This window comes from Sorex araneus, chromosome 2 (genome assembly GCF_027595985.1).
Source record: "Sorex araneus isolate mSorAra2 chromosome 2, mSorAra2.pri, whole genome shotgun sequence".
Lineage (NCBI taxonomy): Eukaryota > Metazoa > Chordata > Mammalia > Eulipotyphla > Soricidae > Sorex > Sorex araneus.
The window spans coordinates 234516695-234542472 of NC_073303.1; the positions used below are offsets into that span (position 1 = coordinate 234516695).

General features: G+C 60.8%; 1 protein-coding gene across 5 annotated transcripts; it reads left to right on the forward strand.

The window, feature by feature from the left end:
* The first annotated feature begins 1802 nt into the window (after positions 1 to 1802).
* Positions 1803 to 24338, forward strand: DNMT1 (DNA methyltransferase 1). Of its 5 annotated transcripts, none has more exons than XM_055127693.1 (39): positions 1803 to 2141; positions 7346 to 7382; positions 7699 to 7806; positions 7984 to 8188; positions 8544 to 8622; positions 10791 to 10863; positions 11773 to 11807; positions 12103 to 12181; positions 12591 to 12625; positions 13171 to 13249; positions 13394 to 13485; positions 13792 to 13870; positions 13985 to 14019; positions 14178 to 14223; positions 14310 to 14390; positions 14480 to 14586; positions 14755 to 14873; positions 14989 to 15081; positions 15607 to 15758; positions 15872 to 16059; positions 16154 to 16331; positions 17198 to 17295; positions 17383 to 17530; positions 17851 to 17966; positions 18070 to 18274; positions 18357 to 18484; positions 19133 to 19306; positions 19877 to 20098; positions 20526 to 20718; positions 21056 to 21140; positions 21234 to 21362; positions 21458 to 21882; positions 22178 to 22344; positions 22461 to 22638; positions 22751 to 22946; positions 23026 to 23189; positions 23488 to 23604; positions 23842 to 23932; positions 24023 to 24338. In XM_055127693.1, exons 1-39 carry the CDS (start codon positions 2062 to 2064, stop codon positions 24046 to 24048), a joined length of 4842 nt encoding a protein of 1613 aa, XP_054983668.1. In that variant the 5' UTR covers positions 1803 to 2061; the 3' UTR covers positions 24049 to 24338. The 5 variants fall into 5 exon arrangements, with proteins under 5 accessions (XP_054983668.1, XP_054983669.1, XP_054983671.1 ...); XM_055127694.1 differs by having other exon boundaries at positions 8547 to 8622; XM_055127696.1 differs by having other exon boundaries at positions 1804 to 2141; positions 13451 to 13485.
* Positions 24339 to 25778: the final 1440 nt, after the last annotated feature.

The following is a 25778-nucleotide window of genomic DNA, read 5'->3' on the forward strand; positions in this document are numbered from 1 at the left end:
TTTTTTCATTTTGGGCTACACGTGATAGTATCCAGGTGTAGCTATGAAGTTACACCTTGTGTAACTGTGTTTGGCTTTGTGCTCAGAGGCTGTTCCTGAAGATATCTGGGTCCCATATGGCTGCATGCAAGGCACCTTAACCCCTGGGCTAGCCCTCTGGCTCATCTGTTTTTGTTTTCTTTTTTTTGGGTCACACCTAGCGATGCACAAGTGTTACTCCTGGCTCCTGCACTCAGGAATTACTCCTGGTAGTGCTCAGGGGACCATATGGGATGCTGGGAATTGAACCCGGGTCGGCCACGTGCAAGGCAAATGCCCTACCCGATGTGCTATCACTCCAGCTTGTTTTTGTTTCTTACCACATCTGGTAGTGCTCCAGGTTTACTCCTGGCTCTGTGCTCAGAGATCACTCCTGATGGGTCTTTGGGGACCATTTGTGGTGCCAGGAATTGAACCCGGGTCAGCTGTGTGCAAAGGGAGCACCCTTCCCGTTGTGCTATGAATCTGGTCCTCCTGACTCATTCTTGTCTATTTTGGGTAAAGGTCATCTGCAGTCTAAGAGGGCATAACTCCCTGGGCATAGCTTCCTGGGTTGTGATTGGTGAAGCTATTTGGGTATTTTTTGAGAAATGGCTTTTCAAATCTCTGCCCATCTATTTATGTTCTGGGGCCACACCCAACTGTGCTCAGGGTTTACCCCTCAGCACTCAAGAGTTCAGGATGGAACCCAGATTGATTGCAAGCAAGGCAAGCTCCTTATCCATTATTCTATCTCTCTTGTCACCACTCGTTTTTAATGGATGGTCTCTTTGGATTGCTTTATTTTGGGGGCTGTGGGGGGTGTGATGTGCAGGGGTTACTTCTGGCCACAGAGCCAATTTTTTCTTGGTGGTGCTTGGGACCATATAGGATGTTGGGGATAGAACCCAGGTCAGAACCCGAGTCAGCTGCGAGCTGTTTAAGTTTGTGTTGCCATTCAAAAAATCCCAGGCAAATTCACAGCACGTGATTTTGAAGCTTTGCCCACGTGATTTCCGGTTCTGAGGTTCTTATTTTGAGATTTTCGTGTAAGGTGGGAGGTTCAGCTTGACTTTTCTCAGTGGGATTACCACTTTTTAATTTTGAGTCACACCCGACGGGTGCTCAAAGCTCACTTCTGGGTGGGTTGCTCAGGGCACCATATGGATCGAACCAGAGTCAGCTGCGTGCAAGGCAAATGCCTATCCGTTGTACTATTGCTAGGGCCGCATCCTTAAGCACACTTTGTGAAAGTGTTTCCTTTCCCAAATTCTGATGTGTTCTTTAGTTTTTGGGTGCTCCTCTTAGCTCCGTGTTAGGGAGATCACTCCTGGCAGAGCTAGTGGGGGGACTCATACTGGGGATCGAAGCATATTGTGCATTTTAAAAAATTGTTTTCAATGAGTTATCAAGTGGACTGGATCTTTATACCCAGCGAGATCCGTGGTCCCAGCTCTGTATTTCGCACTTCTCCCACAGTTCCTGGGACCTGGGGATCTATTCTTCTAGCCACCTCCAGCGCCTAAAAAGAACCAGCCGCAGGGGTTTTAGAGAGCAAATAAATCACTAGGGTGTGGACTGAGGGCTTTAACTCGAGAGAGCCCCTCTCTCCAGCGCAGCCCCCCTGCCCTCTGGGCATGCTCGCCTGCCAGCCGGAAAGGACCTGAGAATGAATGAGAGCCCGGCTGGGCTTCCCAGCGGACCCGCGGGGCGCGGACGAGCCCACTGGGCCGCGCGGAGGGGTGCGTGCTCGGCGCGCGCATGCGTGGCCCCTACCCGGGACCCGGCGTGGCGCTTGGGGCCTCGGGCGCGGGGTCCGGCCTCGCCCGCCTGGTACGCGCCGCCTTCCCCGCGCCCGCGCCGGGGTGGTACGTTCCGCCTCCGCTCGCTGCCCCTCCCCGTTGGTTTCCGCGCGAAAAGCCGGGGCCCCGCTCTGTGCTGCTGCTGCCGCCCGCTACCGCCACCGCCACCACCACCACCACCACCACCGCCACCACCACCGTCAGCGCTGCCATAGCCGCTGTCCGCGCCGCGCGCCCCGCGATGCCCGCCCGCACCGCCCCGGCCCGAGTGCCCACGCCGGCCTCTCGGGCCGACTCCCTGCCTGACGACGTGCGCAGGCGGTAGGTGCTCCCGCACCGGGATGATTGGGGGGTGTCGCGGGAGACTGGAGGCTCTCAAGGGGCTGGGGGTGGGGGGCTACAGCGGCGGCCTCCGCTGGGGTCGCGCGTGGCCGCGACTGACAGCCGCGCGCGCATGCGCAGGGTGCTTGGCGCGCGCCGGGCGGCACTTCCGGTCGCGCGCCCTGGTCCCCGTTTGGCGCCAAAATGGGCCTCGGGGCCCTGGCGGCTCCCTAGTGACTAAGACCTGAGGGGCGCGGGGTGACGCCGCAGGGCATGCGAACAGACGGGGCCGGGAGTGGGAATCCTGGGCCAGGGGGTCCCCGATTTCCGGAGCCGCCGTGGGAGCCGGCTGGTGGCACAGGAAGTGGGCAGCCCCGCGGCCTCGGGACACCCCTGGGTCCCCCTCACAGGCCACTCCGGCCTCCACTTCCGGTGCCCGCCCCACTTCGGGGTTCAGGACCGGCGGGGTTCCTAGGAGGCTTTTTTCTCTTTTTTGGGGGGTTTGAAGAGAGGTCGCCCCCCTCACCCATCACCCCACGGTGTGTCCCCCGCGTCCCCCAGAGCTGCTCATCCCGATGGCGGCTTCCAGAGAAGGACGTCGCCGCCGCTCGGGGCCCGGGCGTGGCCGGCTCAGGTTTGCGAGCCCCGTTTTTTTGGGGGGGAGGTGGGACCTCTCCATCCTCTGCTGCAGGGGAAAGGCACGTTTTCTGCAAGGAAATGCCAGCGACCAAGGTCCGGGCCAGCGCTGGGCGCAAAGGCGGAGGGTGTTTGACTTAGAGCCCCCCCTGGACGGTGCACGGGGGAGTCCCCTGCAGATTGTCGGGGGTGGGGGGGCAATGACGGGTGGTCGCGGATATGGGAGATACCCCCTCCCCAGGAGCAATCTAGTTTGCACCGGCTGGACTTGCATGGGGAGGCCCCAGCTGCGGAGTTCCAAAGGCTACTGCTCCCCCACGTCCAGGAATCCCTCCCATTTTTGCAAATGCTCCCCGACTTCCACACAGGCAGGCCCAGGAACCCCCACTCTCCTCCTTCACCCCTGAACCCTGGAAACCAGTTTGAACTCAACTTTGGCTGGTCCATCATCTTGCTTGACTGGGGTTTGGGAGGGAGGAGAGAAGTGAAATTCTGGAGGTCAGGGTTTGGGGAGAGAGCTTGTAGTTGGGTCTTCTGCCAAGTTGAAGCCACTTTTTTATTTGATTTCTTTTTGTTTTTGGGCCACACTCCCAGTACTCAGGGGAAACTCCTGGTTCCGCACTTGGTAATTACTCCAGATGATGCTCGGGGCGGGTGTGTGTGAAGGGATGCCCTGGTTTGAACCTGGGTGGGCCGCGTGCAAGGCAAACTCTCTCCACGCTGGACTATGGCTCTGGCGCCTGAAAACCACTTTTTGTCCTGTGTGATTTTGGAATTGGTACCTGGGGGCTGCATCCCCCGCCCCTGAATCCTGAAACTACTTGACCTGCAAGTGAGATGGTGGGGGAGTTGTTGCTGAAGAATTTGTCCATTACCGTAACTTAAAAGGGATCAGACTAAGATTCATGATAGAATTTAGGGCCCAGTCACCTTCCCTTGAGCTAGAGCCCCCGCACCATTTTCTCCTGGCATACTTGTCTCCTGGTGGATGTTGGATACTTGCTAGATTGTTTTATTTTTTTTGTCTGGCACTCAGGGATCACTCCTGGCAGGCTCAGGGGACCCTATATGATGCCAGGGATCGAATCTAGATCAACCGTGAGCACAGGAGCAAGGCCAGCACCCACCCTGCTGTGCTGTCTCTGTGGCCTGTTGCATCTGTTCAGAAACAGCTGATTTTCCCTGGGGTGACTTACCTGCATCCCCTGGGGGCACCTGAAAGCTGTCAGGTCCCCTGTGTTGTTAGCTGGTTATCACTTCTTTGAGCTGAGTTTTATCAGCTCTGCTGTCTGTCGCTAATTGCTTGGTTGTCCTTTTAATCCTCCTGGCTTGGCTCTCATTGTGCCTGACCCTGGGGGCTGCCGGAAGCCAAGATTCCCGCTTGAGCCTGTTCTTTCTGTGCAGACCTTGCTGTCAAACAGCTCCGAGCAGGTTTGTTGGAACTTGGAATGTTCTTAGACCTAAGATCTGCTGTTCTGTGCTAGGATTGCCCACTGAAGATTCAGAGGGGTTTTGTTTGGGGACCACAGCTGGCAAGGTTCAGGAGTTATTCCCAGCTCTGTGCTCAGGGATCACTCCTGGCAGGCTCAGTGGACCCTAGTGGATGCTGGGGATTGAACAGCAAACGCCCTCCACGCTACACTGACGCTCAGGCCGTGCCCGTGCACCTTAACCCTGCAACACTGTTCCTGCCGTGGAGTCGGGCTGCCTTGCCACTCTGGAACCAGCCGCATTCATCTTCGGTGCCTTGGTGGCTCGCGGCTTCGAGCGTGCCCGTCAGACCCCGCCCTTCAGGGGAGCCCCTGTCGTGAGCTTTAGCTGTGATGCCAGCTTGCTTCTCGGCTCCTGGTGCTGGGCAGGAAGCAGTTCCTGAGGTCTGGTGACCTGGGCATTAGCCAGGGCAGCGCCACTGTCGTTCTCCCCTGTGGAATGATAGAGCCGCTGTGAGGGCTCACATGTTTGGGGGTGCTTTGTGGCGGTACTGTCCGCTGTCCCAGGGCGTTAGGGATGGCCATGGGAGAGCAGCCCGTATGGGGCTTTCAGAGCAGGCCTGTGTCATGACAGTCAGGGACAGACGTGACAGTGGCGGTGCATGCTGGGTAAGAAAGTGCTGAGTTCTAACCATTAGGCCACCCGGGAGTGGTCAGTGCATGCTGGGTAGGACTAGCCAGGGCTTCCTGGGCTCCGCTCCTCTTGTGGAGGTGGGCATGGCTGCAGCCCGCATCCTAGGGTCACTTTGGAACTGACGTGGCCTCTCTCGACTCTGTTGTCTCATTGTTGGGATGCTGAGCTTTTGTGATGCTCTCTGCTCCCCAGGACCACTCCCCCCTCTCGCTGTCATTCCTCTGCCCTGATTTCTCCCAGTCCTGGCCCTGCTGTCATCTGGGGTGCCATTGGGGTTGTAGTAACCTCCGGCTTTGATGCCTCCAGCCAGTTCTGATTGCCGGTCGCCGAGCACCCCTACAACCAGTGTTGCCTGAAACGCTGGCCGGCATCCCCCATGTGCCCCACCCCCATCCCTTTCTTCCCAGTGGGAAGTTGTGAGTTGAGTAAAGCAAGGGTTGAACCTCTTAGTCTCACCTGGTCCCGTCTGTCACAGACCGAATGTTCTGGAGGACCAGGGAAGAATTGGCATCTCTTCACTGCCTCATGGGTCAGATTTGGGTGCCAGTCGAGGCCCCTTTGCTTTCAGTCTGGGGCCCATTCTTAGCGCCTTTTCTGCGGCATGCTCCCATGTTCTGGAGGTCAGGGTCTGGAGCCCTTGGGGCGTCTGTGTGAACGCCACACCCCTTCACACCACACCCCTTCTCCCACGCAGCCTGGCCTCGAAGGCACAGTGAGCAGAGCTGTGATGTTCCTCACCCCAGCCCTATTTTGCTCCTGCAGTTCTGGTGTTGAGTGAAAGCAAGTGTCTTGTAATCTCTCTGCAGCTCATCTGTCTGTCCATCTTGTACGTTTTTACTGGACCCGTTTCCCTGTAGCTTGCTGCCTCTTCTTTCAGCCCCCCTCCCATGGGTCGCTAACTCTGAAACCAGCCGAAGACTGGCCCATGGTCCTGGCCTCCATCAGACTGACCGCCGGCTTCTCTCTGGACCTGCTTTTTCCCCGTTGTGCAGCCCACCCTGCGTTCCACCCCCCCAAACCTTTCAGTGCCCCATCTCAGGAGCAGGGGAACTTGGATTTTCCCTGTCCCTGCGCTGTGGGCAGATGCGGCAAGAAGTGAAGCCTTTGGGCCTGAGCCCAACGGCAGCAGGCCTGGCTTTCTAGAAGCTGGTGGCAGCCTCAGGTCCCCCTTGGAGCAGGAGGGGGGTCTCTGCGGTGGGCACCTGGGTTTTGGGGCGCTCTAGTGCCAGCAGCTTTACTTCCTACCAGACCCTCTGCTTCTGTGGCGCCTGCTTGGAGTTCCCGCCTGCCTCTGGGGCTGTTGGTTTGGTCCAGTCTTGCCCCGGGCTGGGCATTCCTAGGAACGGTGGCGGGATCAGACTCCGAGTGTCTTGGAGCTGGTCCTTACCCCTGGACCGCCTCAGGAATCCAGAGCAGACGGAGTGAGAAGTCTGCTGGGTTCTCGATCCTTTGTCTGGGAAAGGGCACCAGGAGCTTCTAGCGAACTTGATTTGGAATTAATTACCTTGTGCGGATTAAGTGTGTGATCTTCAGGCTTGTAGGCAGCACACCCAGCCCTGCAGTTGGGTGGTGCCTGGTTGCCTGGAGCCCGTGTGTGCGGCCGCACAGCCCCGTCCTGCCTGTCCCTGGCCTGGCGCTTACACTTGTCCCCCTGGATAAGGGGAACTCTTCCCTGCCCCTGGGTGCCTGGCCCGTGTGGGTGCTGGGGTGGAGGCCCGCTCCTTCCCTCAGACACTTGCCCAGCTGGTTAGACCTGCATGTGCCCGTGCACAAACACACACGCACGCAGGCTCCAGGCTCCCTCTTATCTCCTGCTCCTCTCCTTGCCCACCCAGTGGGGCAGACCGTCATCTACTGGGGGTGGGGGACGGTGTGGGGGTGCAACCCACTGCCTCATGCACGCTCGGCCACGCACCCAGGGCAGCAGGTCTTCAGGGAGTTGCAGGCTGACTTTTCCCGCCAAACTGTCAGATGGTTCCAGGCCACTGAGCGTTGCGGTGGGAGGCGTCTGACAGCCGCCAACTTCTCTCACTTGCGCTGCCTCTTCAGCGGCACGAGGGCACCCCCTGCTGCCCGGATGCCTGGACACCCCATTTTGCATTTTGCAGCCACCTCTCCTAGACAGGACTGGAGCTGACCTGCCCTGCCGTGGCCTCTGTGACTTGGCGGCTCCCTGCAGGAGGTGGGGGGCTGGTGGAAGGACACCCCCCACCCCCGCTTTCCCCCTTCCCTGTTTCTAAAAGCAGCCCTTCTGGGGGACCCTTTACCACCAGGCCCCGCCCCCCTCAGACCGCCAATGACTCATGCCATAGACATGGCCCTGTGGATTCCCACGCCCTGGATGTGTGTGCATGCATTGAGCCCCACTGTTCCCCCAAATCCTGCATGCTCCTGGGGAAAACGGCGTTGCTTAATGGGCCTTTCTCCCCTGCTTCCTTCCCCAGACTCAAAGACTTGGAACGCAATAGCTTGACAGAAAAGGTAATTCTCATTACTATTATTGATCCTTTTTTTTTTTCCCCAGTGGGGAGGGTTTGGGCCATACCCAGGGGTGCTCAGTGGTTGTTCTTGTGTCTGTGCTCTGTGAGTGCCAGGAGTGGAATTGGTTCAGCAGCATTAAAGGCCAGTACCTTAGCCCCTGTAGCCTGTCCCTGCCCCGCCATGGTGGGGCGGCCACCTAGAAATGTCTCATTTCTTTGGCCCCAGGCCCATTGGCCCACTAAGTCGGTTGTATGTTGCTTTGCTCCTGAGTTCCGGGCTTCTAGGGCCTCACATGAAACCCACAACTTTCCCTTAGGAATGTGTGAAGGAGAAATTGAACCTCTTGCATGAATTTCTGCAAACAGAGATCAAGACTCAGTTATGTGACTTGGAGACAAAGTTACGGACGGAAGAGCTGTCCGAGGTAAGTGGGTTCTCAGGCTGCTAGAAAGTGTGTGGGGGGTTGCTGCCCGCATGGCCTGGCATGACCGTGCCTCCTTCCCTGCCCGCTCGGAAGGAAATGCTTGTGATTCCTGATTGATTTCTCTGACCGCCACCGGTTTCCATTCACTGTTCCTTAAATTATCCTTTCCCGCCGTAGGAGGGCTACCTGGCTAAAGTCAAATCCCTTTTAAATAAAGATTTGTCCCTGGAGAACGGAGCTCATGCTTTCAGTCGGGAAGTGAACGGGGCACGAGCGAACGGGAAGCACCTCGGTAGAGAGGAGCGGAGAGCGGCCATGGCCGAGCCCTTCAAGTCACCCCGGTCTGCGCCCCGGAGAGGCAGGGCTGACCGAGAGACGAGGGGTAAGATGTGCGCGGCTCCTGTGACCTGGAGTAGACTTGGGGCCCCAGGAGCAAGGGGACAGACTCCCGCACAGTGTGGGGGTCCCCGGGCTTGTTCCTTATGTCCCTGCCTTCTGGCCTGCGGTGACCGTTGCTTCCCCGACAGCCTTAGCAGGATTCTCCTTTCTGCCTGCCTCTGCGCCCCAGCGTGCGGGCCGGAGTCCTGACTAAGCGTCAGAGGGACCAGCCGCCCAGGGCCGAGATTTGTTGTTTTGGGGAAGGGCTCTGGGTGCCAGCAGCTGGGGCCAGCCAGTGAGTGGGCGAGCGCCCCTTTGTGGGACCTTCTTCCTCATGGGGCGCTTTCCTTCCTTCTCAGCAGCTGAGGTTTCCCCGACACCCCGGGTTACACGGCAGAGTACCAGACAGACCACCATCACTGCTCACTTCTCGAAGGGGTCAGTATGTGGCATGTGGCCAGTGGCCTCCTTTTGGGTACAGAAGGAGAAAAGCAGGAAGGGCAGGTGCAACTTGCCCTTCGTCAGTTGCTACTTGAACGAAGAATTATTTTGAGGGTGGGGCCAGAGCGGATAGCACAGTGGATAAAGCATTTGCCTTGGCACATGGCCTACACAGGTTTAATCCCCGGCATCCCATACGGTTGACCCAGCACTGCCAGGAGTAACTCCTGAGCATCGCTGGGTGTAGCCCAAACACCAATTTTGGGGGGTCAGGGGAACCAAGAGATAGTACAGCTAGTAAGACACTTGCCTTGTACGTAGCTGACCTGGGTTTGATCCCCAGCGCCACATAGGGTCCCCCAAGCCCAAAATCATTCTTGGGAGTTTTGGAACACCCCTGGTGGCTCAGGGGCTGTTGATCCCTGACTCTGCTCAGGGAACACTCCCAGTGGTGCTTGGAGACCCCTTACAGTGCCGTGGCTAGAACCCTGGCATTAGCCACATGCATGGCATACACCTTCACCTGCCATAACTAAGCGCTCAAATTTTCAATGAGCAGTATATTTCTCTGGGGGTGGTGGGGTGGCATCGCCAGCGTCGCTCACGACTCACCTTCTGGCTCTCTGCTCACTCATTTGCATACTCACGGGACCATCCGTGCTGCAGGTGATCTTCTGGGGCCTGCCACATGCGAAGCAGCATCTTAACCCCTGGACTTTCCCTCCAGCTCTTAAAGTATTTTGTAAGAGCATGAATAGGGCATTTTTACTCCAACTTCTAGGATACTTCTAATATCTCCCCCAAAAAGTGAAGGTAGAGCTGGAGAGGTCAGGCTTTAGGGTTGCTTGTCATATGTCCTGCCAACTCTGGTTTGTATCCCTGGCACCACACTAGTCTCTCTGGCACCACCCACACACAAAAAGTGAAGTTAGTACAATTTTGTTTTGTGTTTTGTTTCAGAGCCACATCTGGCGATGCCCAGGGCTTACTTTTGGCTCTGTACTTAGGGATCACTCCTGGCAGGGTTTGGGACTGTATGGGGTGCGGGGCGCTGAACCTGGCTGGCTGTTTGCAAGGCAAGCACCCTCCCTGCTGTCCTGTCGCTTGAGTCCCAAACTTAGTCCAGTGGACTGTGCACTCCCGTGCCAGTGGTCAGTGTGAATCCTGAGCGTAGATGGTTCCATCATGCCTCCCCGCCTCCCCCCGCACTAAGGTTTCTTTGAAATAGATGTCAGCCGTGTGGTCTCATTTTCAGGCACTCGGTAGTTTCCTACACATGGTCACAGGACGGGACATACACACGATGTTTTCATTCCGATTTTGCTTTAATTGCCAACACTTGCCAACAGACACCCCGCCCCTCCCGCAAAGGAATGATAGTGACAGCTCGAACCCTGCTCTTGTCTCTCGTCTCACTAAGACAGAATTAGCACAGCCGCTACCTTCTGGGATCCACGGGGCACAGCCCTGGTAGACCCCAGCACAGCCTGCCCACCCAGCGTAGCTTTGCACGGCTGGTGGGGGGGGCATCTCCTTCTATACAATAAAAGCAGGGGCGGGCTGGAGTGACAGCACAGCTGAAGATGTTTGTCTTGCAGGTGATCAACCCGGTGCCTACCCTGGCATCCCATAGGGTTCCCTGAGCCCTGCCAGGGGTGATCCCTGAGTGCAGAGCCAGGAGTCAGCCACAAGCCTTGCCGGGTGTGTCCCCAAACCAAGAGTGCAATTGGTGGCAAACGCTCACATCCTCCCCAGTGTCCTTCCCTCTGATTTTTTTCGCTGGTGGCTCTGTGCTCAGCCACAGGGTCACCCGGGTGGGTCGCCCCTTCCCTGCTCACATGCCGATGAGCTGGCCATTAGGTATGGAGACCAGGTCACAAGGAGCTGTGCTCGCTTGAGGTTTACGCAGAGAATGGGCTGTGGCCCTGGTCATGGCTGGTGCATGGTGAGAGCCACGTTCTCCTGGGACTGGCAGGATGGTGACCACGTGCACCGGTGGCTCAGCGGGACCATTTTAGCTGCAAGCCGCGCCTGCCACGTTTGGCATGAAGATGCATTGGGGAGAGTCAGTGCCCCAAGCCTGTGCTGAGGCCGTCGGGCAGGGCAGGACGGGGTTGCTGGAGGCCAGGGTTAGCCCCTGACAGTTGGTTTTATTGTGTGGACAGTCCGGCCAAGCGGAAGCCTGATGAGGAGTCTGAGAGGACATCCACAGAAGATTCTGGTGACGAGAAAGACCAGGTGGGGGCCCTGGGTTCTCCCTCCCTGTGTCCAGTCTGCCTTCAATTGTGGCTTGGCCCCGGGCCTGCCTTCAGGGGACTTGTCCCTGAGGTGGCCCAGCACCCAGGACAGAACCGTGGAGATGGGCTGAGATGCAAGGCTTGGGCCTCTAGGGACAGCCCAGGGGAGAAAGTGGACCATGGGCAGTGTTTGCTGCAGACATCAGAAATTTCTTTCCTGGGTCAGTTTCTGTTTCTCTATAAATGCTGAGAATTTCGGGGCCCGAGAGGTAGTACAGCGGGGAGGGTGCTTGCCAGGCTGCATCCCTGGCATCCATATGGTCCCCTGAGCATCATCAGGCATGACCCCTGAGCGCTGCCAGATACGGCCCCCAAAACAAACCCTGGGAATTCCGGTGTGGTTGTGGCTCACTCAGAAGCCGGTGGGTGGGGCCTGACCAATGTCCACAAAACAAAAAATTGTGGGGGCTGGAGCGATAGCATGGCGGGTAGGGTGTTTGCCTTGCATGCGGCCAACCCGGGTTCGATTCCCAACATCCCATATGGTCCCCTGAGCACCACCAGGGGTAATTCCTGAGTGCAGAGCCAGGAGTAACCTCTGAGCAGCGCTGGGTGAGAGCCAAAAAGCAAAAGTTTTCACTTGGAGTTTAGGTAACACATTCCAGTATTAACGTTCGTTTGACTTTCTGGGCTTTGGGGCTGACTCCTGGCTTTGTTCAGGCATTGCTCCTTGGGGGGTGGGGGAGTGTCTGGTGCAGGGGATGGAACCGGGTGGCTAGTGTGCAGCCAAGACCTTAAGCCCCATCCTGTCCCCTGGCTCAACATTGCTAACGCATGGGTGCTTTGTCTCCGCACTCGGTGCTGGACCCTCGGAAATGAATCTTTGTCACTCCCTCCCTTCTCTGCGCAGGATGAGAAGCGACGGCGAGTCCTCACCCAAGAACCGTAAGTGCCACTTACCACCTTCCCGTTTGGGGGGCCCGTGTCTTCTGTGCACCAGGAATGTGCCCTCGCCTGAGGGCAGGGAGCCGCACTGTGGCACCCGCAGACACTGGGCCCAGGGGCTCGTCTTGAGTTCCGAGGCTGGGTGGACTCTGGCAGCAGGTGTTCCTGGAGCCAGACCTGGCTGAGTCCACACGCCCCCTCTTGGGGCTCCCGAGATGATGCCGTGGGTGGGGGGACTTGGTGAGGCTGGCGAGGCTGGCGTCCCCAACTTAGGAACCAGTGGTCTCACTGGCAGGGTCGCAGGTCCATCCTCTGAGGACGTGGGGCGAGGCCCAGCAGAAGCTGGCGTGGAGGATAGCGCCCGTGTGAAGAAGGTAAAGCCGGCCAAGTTCATCCCTCCCTCTGCAGCTGCCCCCGGGGGTACTTGGGGGCAAGGGGGCCTGCAGGGTGGGCGAGAGGGAGCAGAAGGACCTTTCATATCCCTTTCAGGGGGGGGCACATCTGGTGATGCTCGGGTTACTCCTGGCTCTGCACTCAGGGATCACTCTTGGCGGGCTCTGGGGCCCCTGCAGGAGGCCAGGGATCACACCCGGGTTTAGGCAGATGCCCTCCCCACTGTACTGTCGCTCCAGCCCCCTCACTGGAGAATTTCTAAGGCAGTCAGTCTACACTGGCCATTGAGGGTCTGAGACCAGTTTAGATACTTTCTTTCACTGGAATATTCTGAATAGGAGTATCCTAACCAATCGGGGGAAGAAACTCACCCTTTCTTTCTCCTCTTAGGAAGAAAAGAGATTCAGGAGTCCAACTGCAGAGCTGTAAGTAGAGCTGAGGTTGCTCTGTTCGGTCTCTGTCACACTTGCTGCCAAAATGGAGTGGGCAGGTCACTAGGTGTTCCCAGGGTTCAGGGGGCCGGGGGTGAGTGGGGAGACATGAGAGGCTCCAGTTTGGGGGCATCAGGCCCACTGCAAGGCCTGCTCAGACCTCTCACACGGGCAGCAGGTTGGGGGGGCGGTCACAGCATGGGTGAGCCATGCCTGTGACCCAGGGCTTGGGGTGTGCTGGGGGACCTCTTCCTGTACCTCGCCGAGACCCCGTGCCTGATTGGCTAAAGCCCTGGGGTGGGTGGGGCTTTGGGACCCTGTGACCTGGCCAGCTGTGGTAGTGGGGAGAAGGCAGGATGGCAGCCTGGGTCATTGCCGTGACTCTTCTCCCACTGGCCGTGTGCTCAAACCCCGAGTCCCCATGGGCCCTGGCAAGCAGTGGCGGGGCAGGTTGCACCCCTCCGCTGTCCCCCTCAGGTGGTGAGGTCTGGGCGAGGGGCCTGTGAGCCTGTGGTAAGACCCTGTTTCTGCTCTGCCAGGACCCCCAAGTCGCGAGTGAAGCTGGAGGCAGACACAGTGGTGGGACCCGGAACCTCTTCTGGAAGCTCGGATGAGGCGGTAAGGACCTCTCCCCTCCCCCGGGGCCCCTGCTTTTTGTTCCTCCGTGTGGCTGCTGGCCCAGAGTTGCATGGAGGGGCAGGGAGGGGTGGGGCAGAGGTCTCCACTTTGCCTGCACCCCCACTTCCTGCACCGACTTCCCAGCGTGGCGTCACGATCCTGGCCCCTTCAGACACCGACTTTGCCCTTCGCCCTCTCCAGGAGGAAAGGAGACCCCAGAGTCAGACCAGAGATCTGTAAGTGGCTGCGGCTCGGAGGTCGCTGGGCTGTGCTGGTGCAGAGCCCGGCTGGGGAGGGGACGAGGAGTCACTCTGGGGGGGCCCCATCTGAACCCTCCACCACACCCGCTATCCCTGTCCAAGTGGCCCTTTCTCAGCCCCCACCCTGGGCTCATGGGCTGGAGAGGCACCTGCCTCAGGCTGTGCTGAGGGAGTCCCCCCCAGATCTGGCCCCGACAGGGTGACGATCTGGGTCCTTCCCTGGCACGAGTCGGGAGTTTTGCTGGGCCCCGGGCTCCCCTTGACACTGCCTGTCCCCCGCAGCACCGCCAAGCGGAGGCCGGAAGAGGAGATTGAGGAATGCAGGCCCCAGGTCTCTGATGAGAGGGACGAGGATGAAAAAGTAAGCTGGGAAGCTGACGGTGTGGGGTTGGCAGCCGTGCCTGGCTGAGGCTGCGGGGGGCGCGCGAGCCTTGTCCGGCGGGAGCCCTCCTCACCCTCCCCCTGTTCTCGCCAGGACGAGAAGCGCCGCAGGATAACGTTCTCAGAACCGTAAGAGTCGCCTCTTGCCTTTCTCTCCGAGGCACCATTAGACTAATGGGACCTGGAGGGGATGTGGGGGTGGCTATCGGGACTGCGACTTGCGAAGCGGGCGCCCGGCCCGGAGTGGGGAGGAGGCACCAAATGGTCCTCGCTGTGTCTGTCCTCAGGTTGGAGAGGAAAGTGGCACGAGCCAAAGCTGTTACAACCTCCAAGGTACAGACGGGAACCCTCAGGGAGTGAGCGGGGGCTGGAGGGGGCCCCTGGGCACTGATGCATCCCCTTTTGCACCCTCCCCCCAGAACGACCCCTTGAAGTGCATCCACTGCGGACAGGGCCTGGACAATGCCAACCTCAAGTACGAGCAGCACCTGCCCGACGCGGTGAGTCTCTGCCGCTCCTCGGAGCTGGTGTCCCCGCCCCCACCCCCTGCGTGAGTCCCTGACTGTCCCGTCCCCTGCCAACCCCCCAGCTGGAGGAGCCGCAGATGCTGACCAACGAGATCCTCAACATCTTCGGTAGCGAGTCCGGCTTCGGGAGCTACGAGGAGCTGCCCCAGCACAAGCTGACGTGCTTCAGGTAGGCGCGGCCGGGGGCCTTCCGCCTGAGACCCCATGGGCCAGTGTGGTGGACCACTGATGGGTGTCTGGGGGCGGCACCTCCATGTCAGGGGAGGGCGGAGGGACAGTGCTCCCGGTGGGAGTGCGACAGGCAGCGGGGAGCTGACCGGCTCCCCCTTCCTGTCAGCATCTACTGTAAGCGCGGCCACCTGTGCCCCATCGACACGGGCCTCATCGAGAAGAATGTGGAGTTGCTGTTCTCGGGGTCCGCGAAGCCCATCTATGACGACGATCCGTCCCCCGAAGGTGAGCAGGGGTCCTTGGGGTCCTCTTGGCCATCGCCTCTGGGAGCCTGGCCCGCTCGGCTCCCCTTCTGGATCTCTGCTCTTGCCCAACTCTCTGCGGAAACACTTTCCCCTAGGTGGTGTGTACGGCAAGAACCTGGGCCCCATCAACGAGTGGTGGATCACGGGCTTCGATGGCGGCGAGAAGGCGCTCTTGGGCTTCACCACCTGTGAGTGTGACTGCTGCTTCCGGGACCAGAACGGACCTCGGTTCCTGTCCCACCCGGGCTGTGGCGGGGTCCCCGGGGCTAGGTCTCTGCTAACCTTGGCGGACCGTGTCAGGTGTAGCTAGGATGGGCGATTCTGTCTCCGTCCGTCTGCCCTGGGCTGGAGCTTCTGATTGGTCAGGTTCATGTTACGATCTCACGGGCGCCTTCCCAGCAATGCTTGGGGCCCCAACTGGGGGGGTGCTGGAGCCTGTGGTTTCTGGGGATGGAGCACGCGGGGGTTGGGGTCACACCTGCAGGGCCTTGCCCTAAGCCACCTTCCCCCCCATCCACACCCGCCGTGGGATTCCCCAGGCCCTCTTCCAGGCTCACCCTTCAGCCTGCTCTCCCTCCTCGGGCTGTCTCACGTCGCCTCAGCTAATTTGGTTGCTGGTGCTGGGAGGGCATTGACTTCCTGTAACTGGCCTGTTCTGGAAGCTTCCTCAGTTCCTCCCTGCCCTCTGAACATATCTACCCCCCCACACACAGCATTTGCCGAGTACATCCTGATGGAACCCAGCCCGGACTACGCCCCCGTGTTCAGCCTGATGCAGGAGAAGATGTACATGAGCAAGATCGTCGTGGAGTTCCTCCAGGGCAACTCAGAGGCCACCTATGAGGACCTGATCAATAAGATTGAGGTGCAGCCCTAGGCGGCGGTGCCCCCCCCCGGCCCCCGGACGGTGGGTGTCCAGAGTGGGCCTGTGCCCTGCCAGTCTGCGCCCGCCCCCAGCGCATCTGTGTCCTCCTGCAGACCACCGTGCCCCCCTCCTCACTCAACCTGAACCGCTTCACTGAGGACTCGCTGCTGCGCCACGCCCAGTTTGTGGTGGAGCAGGTGGAGAGCTACGACGCGGCGGGGGACAGTGACGAGCCGCCCATCTTCCTCACGCCCTGCATGCGGGACCTCATCAAGCTGGCCGGGGTCACCCTGGGGAAGAGGTGAGGCCACGGGCCCTGCGCTCCCACCCACCCAGGCCGGACCCCCTCCGCTCTCCCGCCGTCTCTGACCGGCCTTCCCGCCCCACCCCTGCAGGCGGACCGAGCGGCGCCGCGTCAACAGACAGTCCAAGGAGAGCAAGGCCCCGACGAAAGCCACCACCACCAAGCTGGTGTGCCAGATCTTCGACACCTTCTTCGACGAGCAGATCGAGAAGGACGATCAGGAGGACAAGGAGAACATGTACAAGCGGCGGCGCTGCGGCGTCTGCGAGGTGGGGTGCTTGCCCTGGGGACCGCAGCTGTCACACGGGGGCCTGTGGGGTGCTGCCTTGGGGACGGTGGTAGTCGCCTGGGGGCCTGCCGGGGCTTATGGCACAGCGTCCCTGGGAGGAGGGTTTGTTTGGCCTGGATCCAAGCAGGCGCCTCCAGAGACCCGAATGCTTCGTTGCCCCTGTGCAGGGCCAAGGGCCCCTCCTGCAGGCAGAGCCTGTGCCCTGCCCATTGGACCATCCTGATGGCCCTTCAAGGACCTGCTTGGGGAGGCCGCCATGTGCCCATCCCACGGCCTTTGTGTCAGAGGGTAGTGACTGCAGCGGCCGGAACGATCGGACAGCAGAGAAGGCATTTGCCTTGCACACGGCCAGCTCACATTCAGTCCTCAGCATCCCATGGGCTCCCCTGGGCCCTGCCAGGAGTAATTCCTGAATTCAGAGCCAGTAGTAAGCCCTGAGGATCGCTGGGTGTCACCCCCAAGCCCAACCCAGACCCATGACTTCAGACAGGGCCTGCGCGGCTCAGCATCTCCCGAGCATCAGTGCTGGGGGCTTGCCCCCAAACTTGCACTTGTTCGTGTTTATCTGGGCCCCGAGCTGCTGGCAGTGCTGAGGTGGCGTGGGCCTCACTCACAGGGTCCCCTGAGTACAGAGCCAGGAAGGACTCTCGTGGCCTGAGAACCAGTGAAACCTGGGGCCAGAGAGATCAGATAGTGGGGAGGCAGGCCTCTTGGCCCGAGCACCTCCGGTGTGACCCCTGAGTGCAGGGCTGAGCACCACCTGGTGGGACCCAAACACTGGAACCCAGCTCTCTTGGAAGCGGGGCCCAGCCGCTGACCCACGCCCTCCGTGACCCCACCCCGCAGGTGTGCCAGCAGCCTGAGTGCGGCAAGTGCAAGGCCTGCAGAGACATGGTGAAGTTCGGTGGCACCGGCCGGACCAAGCAGGCCTGCCTGGAGAGGAGGTGGGCCCTCCTCCCGCCCCCCGCCCTCCCCTGCCCTGCACCCCCCCGCCCCCATCCACCACAGCCCTCATGCCCCTCCCGCTGCAGGTGCCCCAACTTGGCCATGAAGGAGGCAGATGAAGATGACGAGGTGGACGATGACATCCCCGAGGTCCCATCTCCCAAGAAGATGAATCAGGGCAAGAAAAAGAAGCAGAAAAAGAACCGGATCTTCTGGATTGGGGATGCCGTCAAGGTCACTCCATAGCCCCTCCCCGGGAGCTTCTCCCCTGGGAAGTCTCGCTCTGCCAGCCTCTCCGTGGGCATCAGCTGGGGGTCCCATTGCTGAGGGGAGAGCCGTCCCCGGGCCCGTCCCTGCACAACATGGCCCTGTGTGGAAAGACTGGGGCTGCCTGGAGGGCTTCCCAGAGGAGGTGTAGCTGAGCTGAGGCCCGGCAGCGCTCTGGGGTGGGCCTGGGCACGGGGCTGCTGTTGGTAGATGGGCAGATGGGCAGAGTGGGGCGGCAGGAACCCCTTGGGCCGCCGGCTCTCCTGCCACGCCACCCTTGTTCCCAGGTTGAGGGCAAGAAGACCTACTACCGGAAGGTGTGCGTTGACTCGGACACCCTGGAGGTGGGCGACTGCGTCTCCGTCTTCCCTGACGACTCTTCCAAGCCCCTCTACTTCGCCAGGTCAGGACTCCCCCTCCACCCCCTGCTCACGCTCATCCTACTGAGGGGCGAGAGTGGGGGCTGCCCCAGCCCAGCCGTGGGTCCCAACTTCCTCTCTGGGCAGGATCACAGCGCTCTGGGAGGACGCCAGCAACGGGCACATGTTCCACGCCCACTGGTTCTGCCCAGGCAAAAACACTGTCCTGGGGGCCACCTCGGACTCACAGGAGCTCTTCGTGGTGGACGAGTGCGAGGACATGCAACTGTCCTACGTCCACAGCAAGGTCACTGTCCTCTACAAGGGGCCGTCTGCCAACTGGGCCCTGGAGGTGAGCGCCCGCCCCCCCCTTTTACCCCACCCCTCCCCTTGCGCCCGCTGCAAACCCCACCATGTCCTTGGGCCCCCTGCAGGGCGGCATGGAGCCAGAGCCTCTGGTGAAGAACAAGAAGGTCTACTTCTACCAGCTGTGGTACGATCAGGACTATGCGCGATTTGAGTCCCCCCCACAGATCCAGCCCCCCGAGGACGCCAAGCACAAGTGAGCGCACACAGGGGGCCTCTGTCACGCTTCCCGCCATAGACCGGGGGAGGGAAGGGGGTGTCTCGAATCTCTGATCCATATCCTGCCACCTGTGGCCTCAGAGCTGGGGGCTGGGTGGGGGTGGTGACACTGAGGTGCCTTCCTTAAGGGCCGGAGCAGTCACCCAGTGGGTCGGGCATGCAGCAAGCCTGGGCACCCCATAGGGTCCCCCAAACATGAGGAGCGATTCCCTCAGAGCTCGGAGTAACTCCTGAGCTTCACTGGGTGTGGCAATCCCTCCCGACCTGCCATCAAAAAAAATGCCTTCTGGGGCCGGAGCGATAGCACAGCGGGTAGGGCGTTTGCCTTGCACACGGCCGACCCAGGTTCGATCCCCGGCATCCCATATGGTCCCCCAAGCACTGCCAGGAGTAATTCCTGAGTGCAAAGCCAGGAGCATTGCTGGGTGTGATCCCCCCAAAAATGCCTCCCTTAGCTGGACGCTGCCCATCGGGGCCAGTGGACCCCGAGTGCATCTTCTCTCTACCCTTCTTGCCGTGCTGTCTTGCCGCAGACACCCCCAGGCCGTGGCAGTGGGGTGGCTGGGCGTGCGCTGTGTCTCTGAGGCCACCAGTCAGGACCCCGTCTCTGCCCCCCCCATACCAGGTTCTGTGCCAGCTGCGCTCGGCTGGCAGAGATGCGGCAGAAGGAGATCCCCCGTGTGCTGGAGCAGCTGGAGGACCTGGACAGCCGCGTGCTGTACAACGTGGCCACCAGGAACGGTGTCCAGTACCGTGTGGGCGACGGCGTCTACCTGCTGCCCGAGGCCTTCACCTTCAAGTGAGTCCCCGTGCCGCTGTCTTGCTGCTGTTTTGGCCATCCCCTGAACCTCTGGGCAGTCCAGGGCTGGGGTGGGGGATATTAATTTAAGGGGGGGCTGTCATCTCCCTGGCTGGGTGCCCGTGAGGGGGTCACTGGGCTTCCCTAGGGTGGGGTGAGCTCTGAGCCAGCAGGGCCATCTGGGGGGGAGGTAGAATGGAGGCAACTCTGGTGTCCCCAGGCAGGGCTCAGTGTTCCCTGGCTGGAACCCCATCCCATCCTTTGTTCTGTGACTGAGTCCCCGGCCCCCAGTGAGGCCTTCTGTGGCAGGGTGGGCTGGCTGGTTCAGGGACGTCTAGAGCTCGAGTCTGCACTGACCCCCCCCACCCCAGGCTGTAGACCCCGTCTGGCCTGGATCATGAATTTGCTGTTCAGTGCCGGGGCTTGGCCCATCCTGGGTCTAGGCACCTGGCTCGGAGCCTGGGCCCCCTCCCTGGCAGCCTGCATGGCCTGTGGGCTCGTGCCTGTCACCCAAAGGCAGGCTGTGTCCCTGCTGGGTACCGGCCTCGCCTCATGGTGGCGTCTCTGCAGCATCAAGCTGTCCAGCCCCGTGAAGCGTCCCCGGAAGGAGGCGGTGGATGAGGACCTGTACCCCGAGCACTACCGGAAGTACTCAGACTACATCAAGGGCAGCAACCTGGACGCGCCCGAGCCCTTCCGCATCGGCCGCATCAAGGAGATCTTCTGCGCCAAGAAGGTCAACGGCAAAGCCAACGAGGCCGACATCAAGCTTCGCGTGCACAAGTTCTACAGGTTGGCGCGGGGATCGCAGTCCTCCCAGTTCACAGCGGGGACCCACAGCTCTGGGGGACCCCCAAGTCCATCTCTGCTCTACCCAGACCCTGGCTGGCTTGTGGGCTTTTTGTTGTGATTTTGTTTAGGGTTTTGTTGGGGGTTCACATCTGGTAGTGCTCAGGGGTTACTCTTGCCACCAGTGCTCTTGCTCCTGCCCCTAATGGTGCTTCTTCGCTTGAGGCCTCGGGCCCCCTCACTTTTCCTGGGACCCCAGAAATGTCTGCAGTTCTCCCCAAGTCTAACTGGCATTTCCTCTTTGTTTCGAGCACCAGGGCCTTCATGGGTGGGGGGGCCTGGGGCTTCCACAAGTCTCTGGACCCCCAAGCAGGGGGTGTGTTGCACTCAGCTGGCCGCAGAGCCCCCAAACAGCCGCTTGTGCCCGCAGGCCGGAGAACACGCACAAGTCCACGCCGGCCAGTTACCACGCGGACATCAACCTGCTTTACTGGAGCGACGAGGAGGCAGTGGTGGACTTCTCGGCCGTGCAGGGCCGCTGCACGGTGGAGTACGGCGAGGACCTGCCAGAGTGCCCACAGGACTTCTCGGCCCGAGGCCCTGACCGCTTCTACTTCCTAGAGGTGCAACTGGGTGCCCCCCGCACCCCCTTACTGCCTCCAATACAGGGGCATGTCTCGGGCTGCAACTCTAAGGGGGCTGGCCCAGAGTGTGTATGCAGGGTTAGGGGGTTCCGACACAGCTCCTGAGCCAGTGCCCTGGGGTACTGGGCTCCCGTTTCTGGAGTGGATGGTCGAGCTCCCCTCAGGGCCTCCGGGGGTGACCCATAATCCGCTCTTGGCCTCCGATGTTAGGAAGTGTGGGGGTGAAGCGTCTTGGGGGGTGCACTGCAGCAGCTCTGTGTCTGGGTCGGGGACCCAGCTCTGCCCAGCCCAACACTCCCGCGCTCCTCCTCCTCAGGCCTATAACGCCAAGAGCAAGAGCTTCGAGGACCCTCCGAACCACGCCCGCAACCCCTGGAACAGAGGCAAAGGGAAGGGCAAAGGTGGGTACCGGGGCGCAGCCTCGCAGCAGCAGGACTAGGACAGCCCTGGGCCAGGCCGCCGGCTGACCCCACGGTCGGGCCGTGTCTCCACAGGCAAGAATAAGACCAAGTCGCCGCCGAGTGAGCCGAGCCAGCCCAAGGCCGCCGTCCCGCTCCCCAAGCTGCGCACCCTGGACGTGTTCTCGGGCTGCGGGGGCTTATCCGAGGGCTTCCACCAAGCAGGTGGGTGCCCCGGGCACGGGCCCCCGGGGCCCCCAGGCCTCTGCTGGCTCCCCGGCACTCAGGGGGCATCAGAGGCTCTGCCCGTGTCCCCCCAGGCATCTCGGAGACGCTGTGGGCCATCGAGATGTGGGAGCCCGCGGCGCAGGCCTTCCGGCTCAACAACCCGGGCTCGACCGTGTTCACGGAGGACTGCAACACGCTGCTGAAGCAGGTCATGGGCGGCGAGCGCGTCAACTCGCTGGGCCAGCTGCTGCCGCAGAAGGGCGATGTGGAGCTGCTGTGCGGCGGCCCGCCCTGCCAGGGCTTCAGCGGCATGAACCGCTTCAACTCACGCACCTACTCCAAGTTCAAGAACTCGCTCGTGGTCTCCTTTCTCAGCTACTGCGACTACTACCGGCCGCGCTACTTCCTGCTGGAGAACGTGCGCAACTTCGTGTCCTTCAAGCGCTCCATGGTCCTCAAGCTCACGCTCCGCTGCCTCGTGCGCATGGGCTACCAGTGCACCTTTGGGGTACTGCAGGTATGCGGCGTGGGGGCGCCCCCAGGGCTGCAGGGGCGTTGGCTCTGCGGGAACCAGATGATGAGCCATGCGGGGGGGTCTGAGCTGCCCGGTCCCCAGTTCATGGAAACTTCTGGGGAACCAGGTCCATGCCCCTTGCAGGACAGGGAGGTGGGCTGGGCTCGGCATGGGGTGGGGAACACGTTTTCCCCAGGGAGGTGGCATACAGCCCCTTCCGAAGGGACCACAACGACGGGGCCGCTCGGGCCGGCGGGTCGGCACCACTCAGTGTGCGAGTGTCCGTGTCCACTCACAGGCTGGCCAGTATGGTGTGGCCCAGACGCGCCGGCGGGCCATCATCCTGGCGGCGGCCCCCGGGGAGAAGCTGCCCCTCTTTCCCGAGCCGCTGCACGTGTTCGCACCCCGCGCCTGCCAGCTGAGCGTCGTGGTGGACGACAAGAAGTTTGTCAGCAACATCACCAGGTCTGGGCTCTCGTGGAGGTTTTGGGGGTTGGGGGAACACCACTGCCCCTGGAGCACTGGCGTGGCAGCCACCTTGTGTCACTGGAGGGTCATGGGTCCACCGGGCTCCGTTGCAGGCTGAGCTCCGGCCCCTTCCGAACCATCACGGTGCGAGACACCATGTCGGACCTCCCAGAGATCCGCAACGGGGCATCGGCGCTGGAGATCCTGTACAACGGAGAGCCGCAGTCCTGGTTCCAGAGGCAGCTGCGGGGCTCCCAGTACCAGCCCATCCTCAGGGATCACATCTGCAAGGTGGGGGGCGTCCAGCTGGCTGCAACCACCCCCCGTGTTTCTCTTCCATGGGCTGGTGGACCCGACATCCCCGCTGGGTCCCCTGTGCTGACCCCTGGTCCGGCTCCTGCAGGACATGAGCGCCCTGGTGGCGGCCCGCATGCGGCACATCCCCCTGGCTCCCGGCTCGGACTGGCGCGACCTGCCCAACATCGAGGTGCGCCTGTCGGACGGCACCATGGCCCGCAAGCTGCGCTACACCTACCAGGACCGCAAAAATGGCGTCAGCAGCACCGGGGCGCTGCGCGGCGTCTGCTCCTGCGCCGAAGGTGGGTGCCCGGGGTTCCCCGGCAGGCCTGCGTGCACAGACACCGCCCCCTCAGCTTCTGAGATGCCCTGTTGCCGCAGGTAATGCCTGTGACACGACGGCCCGGCAGTTCAACACTCTCATCCCCTGGTGTTTGCCGCACACCGGCAACCGGCACAACCACTGGGCCGGCCTGTACGGGCGCCTGGAGTGGGACGGCTTCTTCAGCACCACGGTCACCAACCCCGAGCCCATGGGCAAGCAGGTAGGTGGGCCTGCCGCACCATGCACTCGCACTCCTGCCCCGGGCCCCATCGAGATCCCGCCCACTCTTGCAAGGCCCCGCCTCTCACCAGAGACCCCGCCCAGCACAGTGGCTGCCGAGGCCCCACCCACCTACACACACCACTCACTGAGACCTCGCCCCCCGCCACACCATTGCACACCTGTTGCCATGTCCGCATCCAGACTGCATCCAATTCAGACTCCGCCCGCTGGCACGCCTGCACCGAGGCCCCGCCCCTGGCACGCCCCACTCACCACCCGGTCCCCACTCCCCACAGGGCCGGGTCCTGCACCCCGAGCAACACCGCGTGGTGAGTGTGCGGGAGTGTGCCCGCTCCCAGGGCTTCCCCGACACCTACCGGCTCTTTGGAAACATCCTGGACAAGCACCGGCAGGTGAGTGGCAGGGAGAGGACAAGAAAGAGGGAACCTGTCCCCGGCGCCCTTTTGCTCCAGGATGGCCGGGGAACCCACAGAGTTCGTGGGTGCAGGGCATGGTTAGGGGCGGGGCTCGTGGGTCCCCACAGCCTAGTCCTGACCACTGCGCTCGAGCAGTTCACAGCCCTCCAAGCAGCAGTGAAGGGGCTGGGGCAGGGCCAGGCCCTGATCCCTGTCGCTTTTGTCTCCCTGCAGGTGGGCAACGCTGTGCCCCCGCCCCTAGCCAAGGCCATTGGCTTGGAGATCAAGCGCTGTATGTTGGCTAAAGCTCAAGAGAGCTCCACAGGTATTGGAGGGCGCAGGAGTGGCTCGGGGTGTGGCGGCAGCAGGCGGGCAGCTGGGGGGAGTGGCCGCTGACACGCCTCTCTGTCTGCAGCTAAAGAGGAGCCTCTCAAGGCCTAGCGTGACCCCGCCCCACTCCCAGTCGTGCCAGGGACCCCAGCACGTGCTGGTGGTGTCGTTGTTCGTGACCTTGTCGCTGCAGTCTGCTGCGTGGTGGTCTGCGCTGTCTGGGTCCCACCTTGCCCGGGCAGCGTCATCTTCGTCATCCCACTACCCACTACCGCGCCTGTCGGTTTAAAGGCTTTTTATCCTGCAGCGTATCAGATGCACCGCCGTGAGCGTGGCGATTCAGACTTTATGTAGTTTTTGTATGTTGTAATATTTCTTCAATAAATCTCCTATAAAGCGCAGTGGGAGTGATGTGTGGTTGTTGGAGGGGGCCAAGGGACCCCCCTCGGTGACATTTGGGGCTGCATTGCCTCCCACCCTGTGACTTTCCTCCTGCTGAAGACACATGAGTGGAATTCCTTGGAGTGACTGCAGGGAAGTCTAGAGGGGCTGTCGGGGGTCTCATGTGGCTGGGAGCCGTGCTCTGATCTGGGAAAGGGGCTGGGATGCCTGACAGTGATGTGGCTCCCCCAGGACCACCAGGCCCGGAGCCCTGGCCTTGGCTATCAGACCAACCCCCCACTTTGCCCAAGCATCTGGCATCGCCAGATTCCAGGGCCTCAGGTCAAGCCTGGGAGCTCCATGATTGAGCGAACCTGTTTCTCTTTGGAGGGGGACACTTGCTGTAAGGTATCAGCAAGCAGAAGCAGATGGGTAAGTCTACCACCTGCACGCTGCTCCCTGAGGGGGCCCTGACAAAACGCGGGTGGCCTCCTGCTCAGCCCCCATTTCATGAAGGCCTTGGTGAAGCTATCTTAGGTGGACATGCGGATTCAGCAGGACACAGCGCTTTGCTGATGCCCATAGCTTGTCCATCCCCTTCCAGCCCAGGGGAAATTTCTCCCCTTTCTGCTCAGGGGACTAGATGTGCCAGTGATTCAAACCCAGTGGGACACTTTGCTAGGGAGGCACCGTAAGTGGTGGTGCCCAGGGCTTATTCTGGGCTCTATGCTCACGGATCCCTCATGGAAGGCTTGGGGGGCCATGTGGGGTGCCCGGGATTGAATCTGGTAGGCCCCGTGCAAGGCAAACACCCTCCCCACTCTCCTGTCTCAACTCTCAGGCCAACCTAAATTGGGTGGTGGTCCTGTAAAGGTTTCCATAACTGAATGTAGAAGGCACAAAAATTTGTTTTAGAATATTTATTATAGGGGCTGGAGCAATAGCACAGCGGGTAGGGCGTTTGCCTTGCGCGTGGCCGACCTGGGTTCAAATCCCAGCATCCCATATGGTCCCCTGAGCACGGCCAGGGGTAATTCCTGAGTGCAGAGCCAGGAGTAACCCCTATGCATCGCCAGGTGTGACCCAAAAAAGCAAAAAAAAAAAAATTTATTATAGGGGCTGGAGCAATAGCACGGCGGGTAGGGCATTTGCCTTGCACTCGGTTGACCCGGGTTCGATTCCCAGGATCCCATCTTGTCCCCTGAGCACCACCAGGAGTAACCCCTGTGCATCACTGGGTGTGACCCAAAAACAAAGATTATAGAGATAGGTGGCACAGTGGGCAGGTGCTTGCCTCGTATGCAGGTGACCCAGGTTTGATCCCACAACATTCAATAGGGTCCCCCAAGCCCTGCCAGGAGTGATTCCCTGAGCAGAGCCAGGAATCAGCTCTGAACACAGCTGGGTGTGGCCCAAATAAGCAAAACCAAAACCGATTAATAATAAAATATTTATAGGGG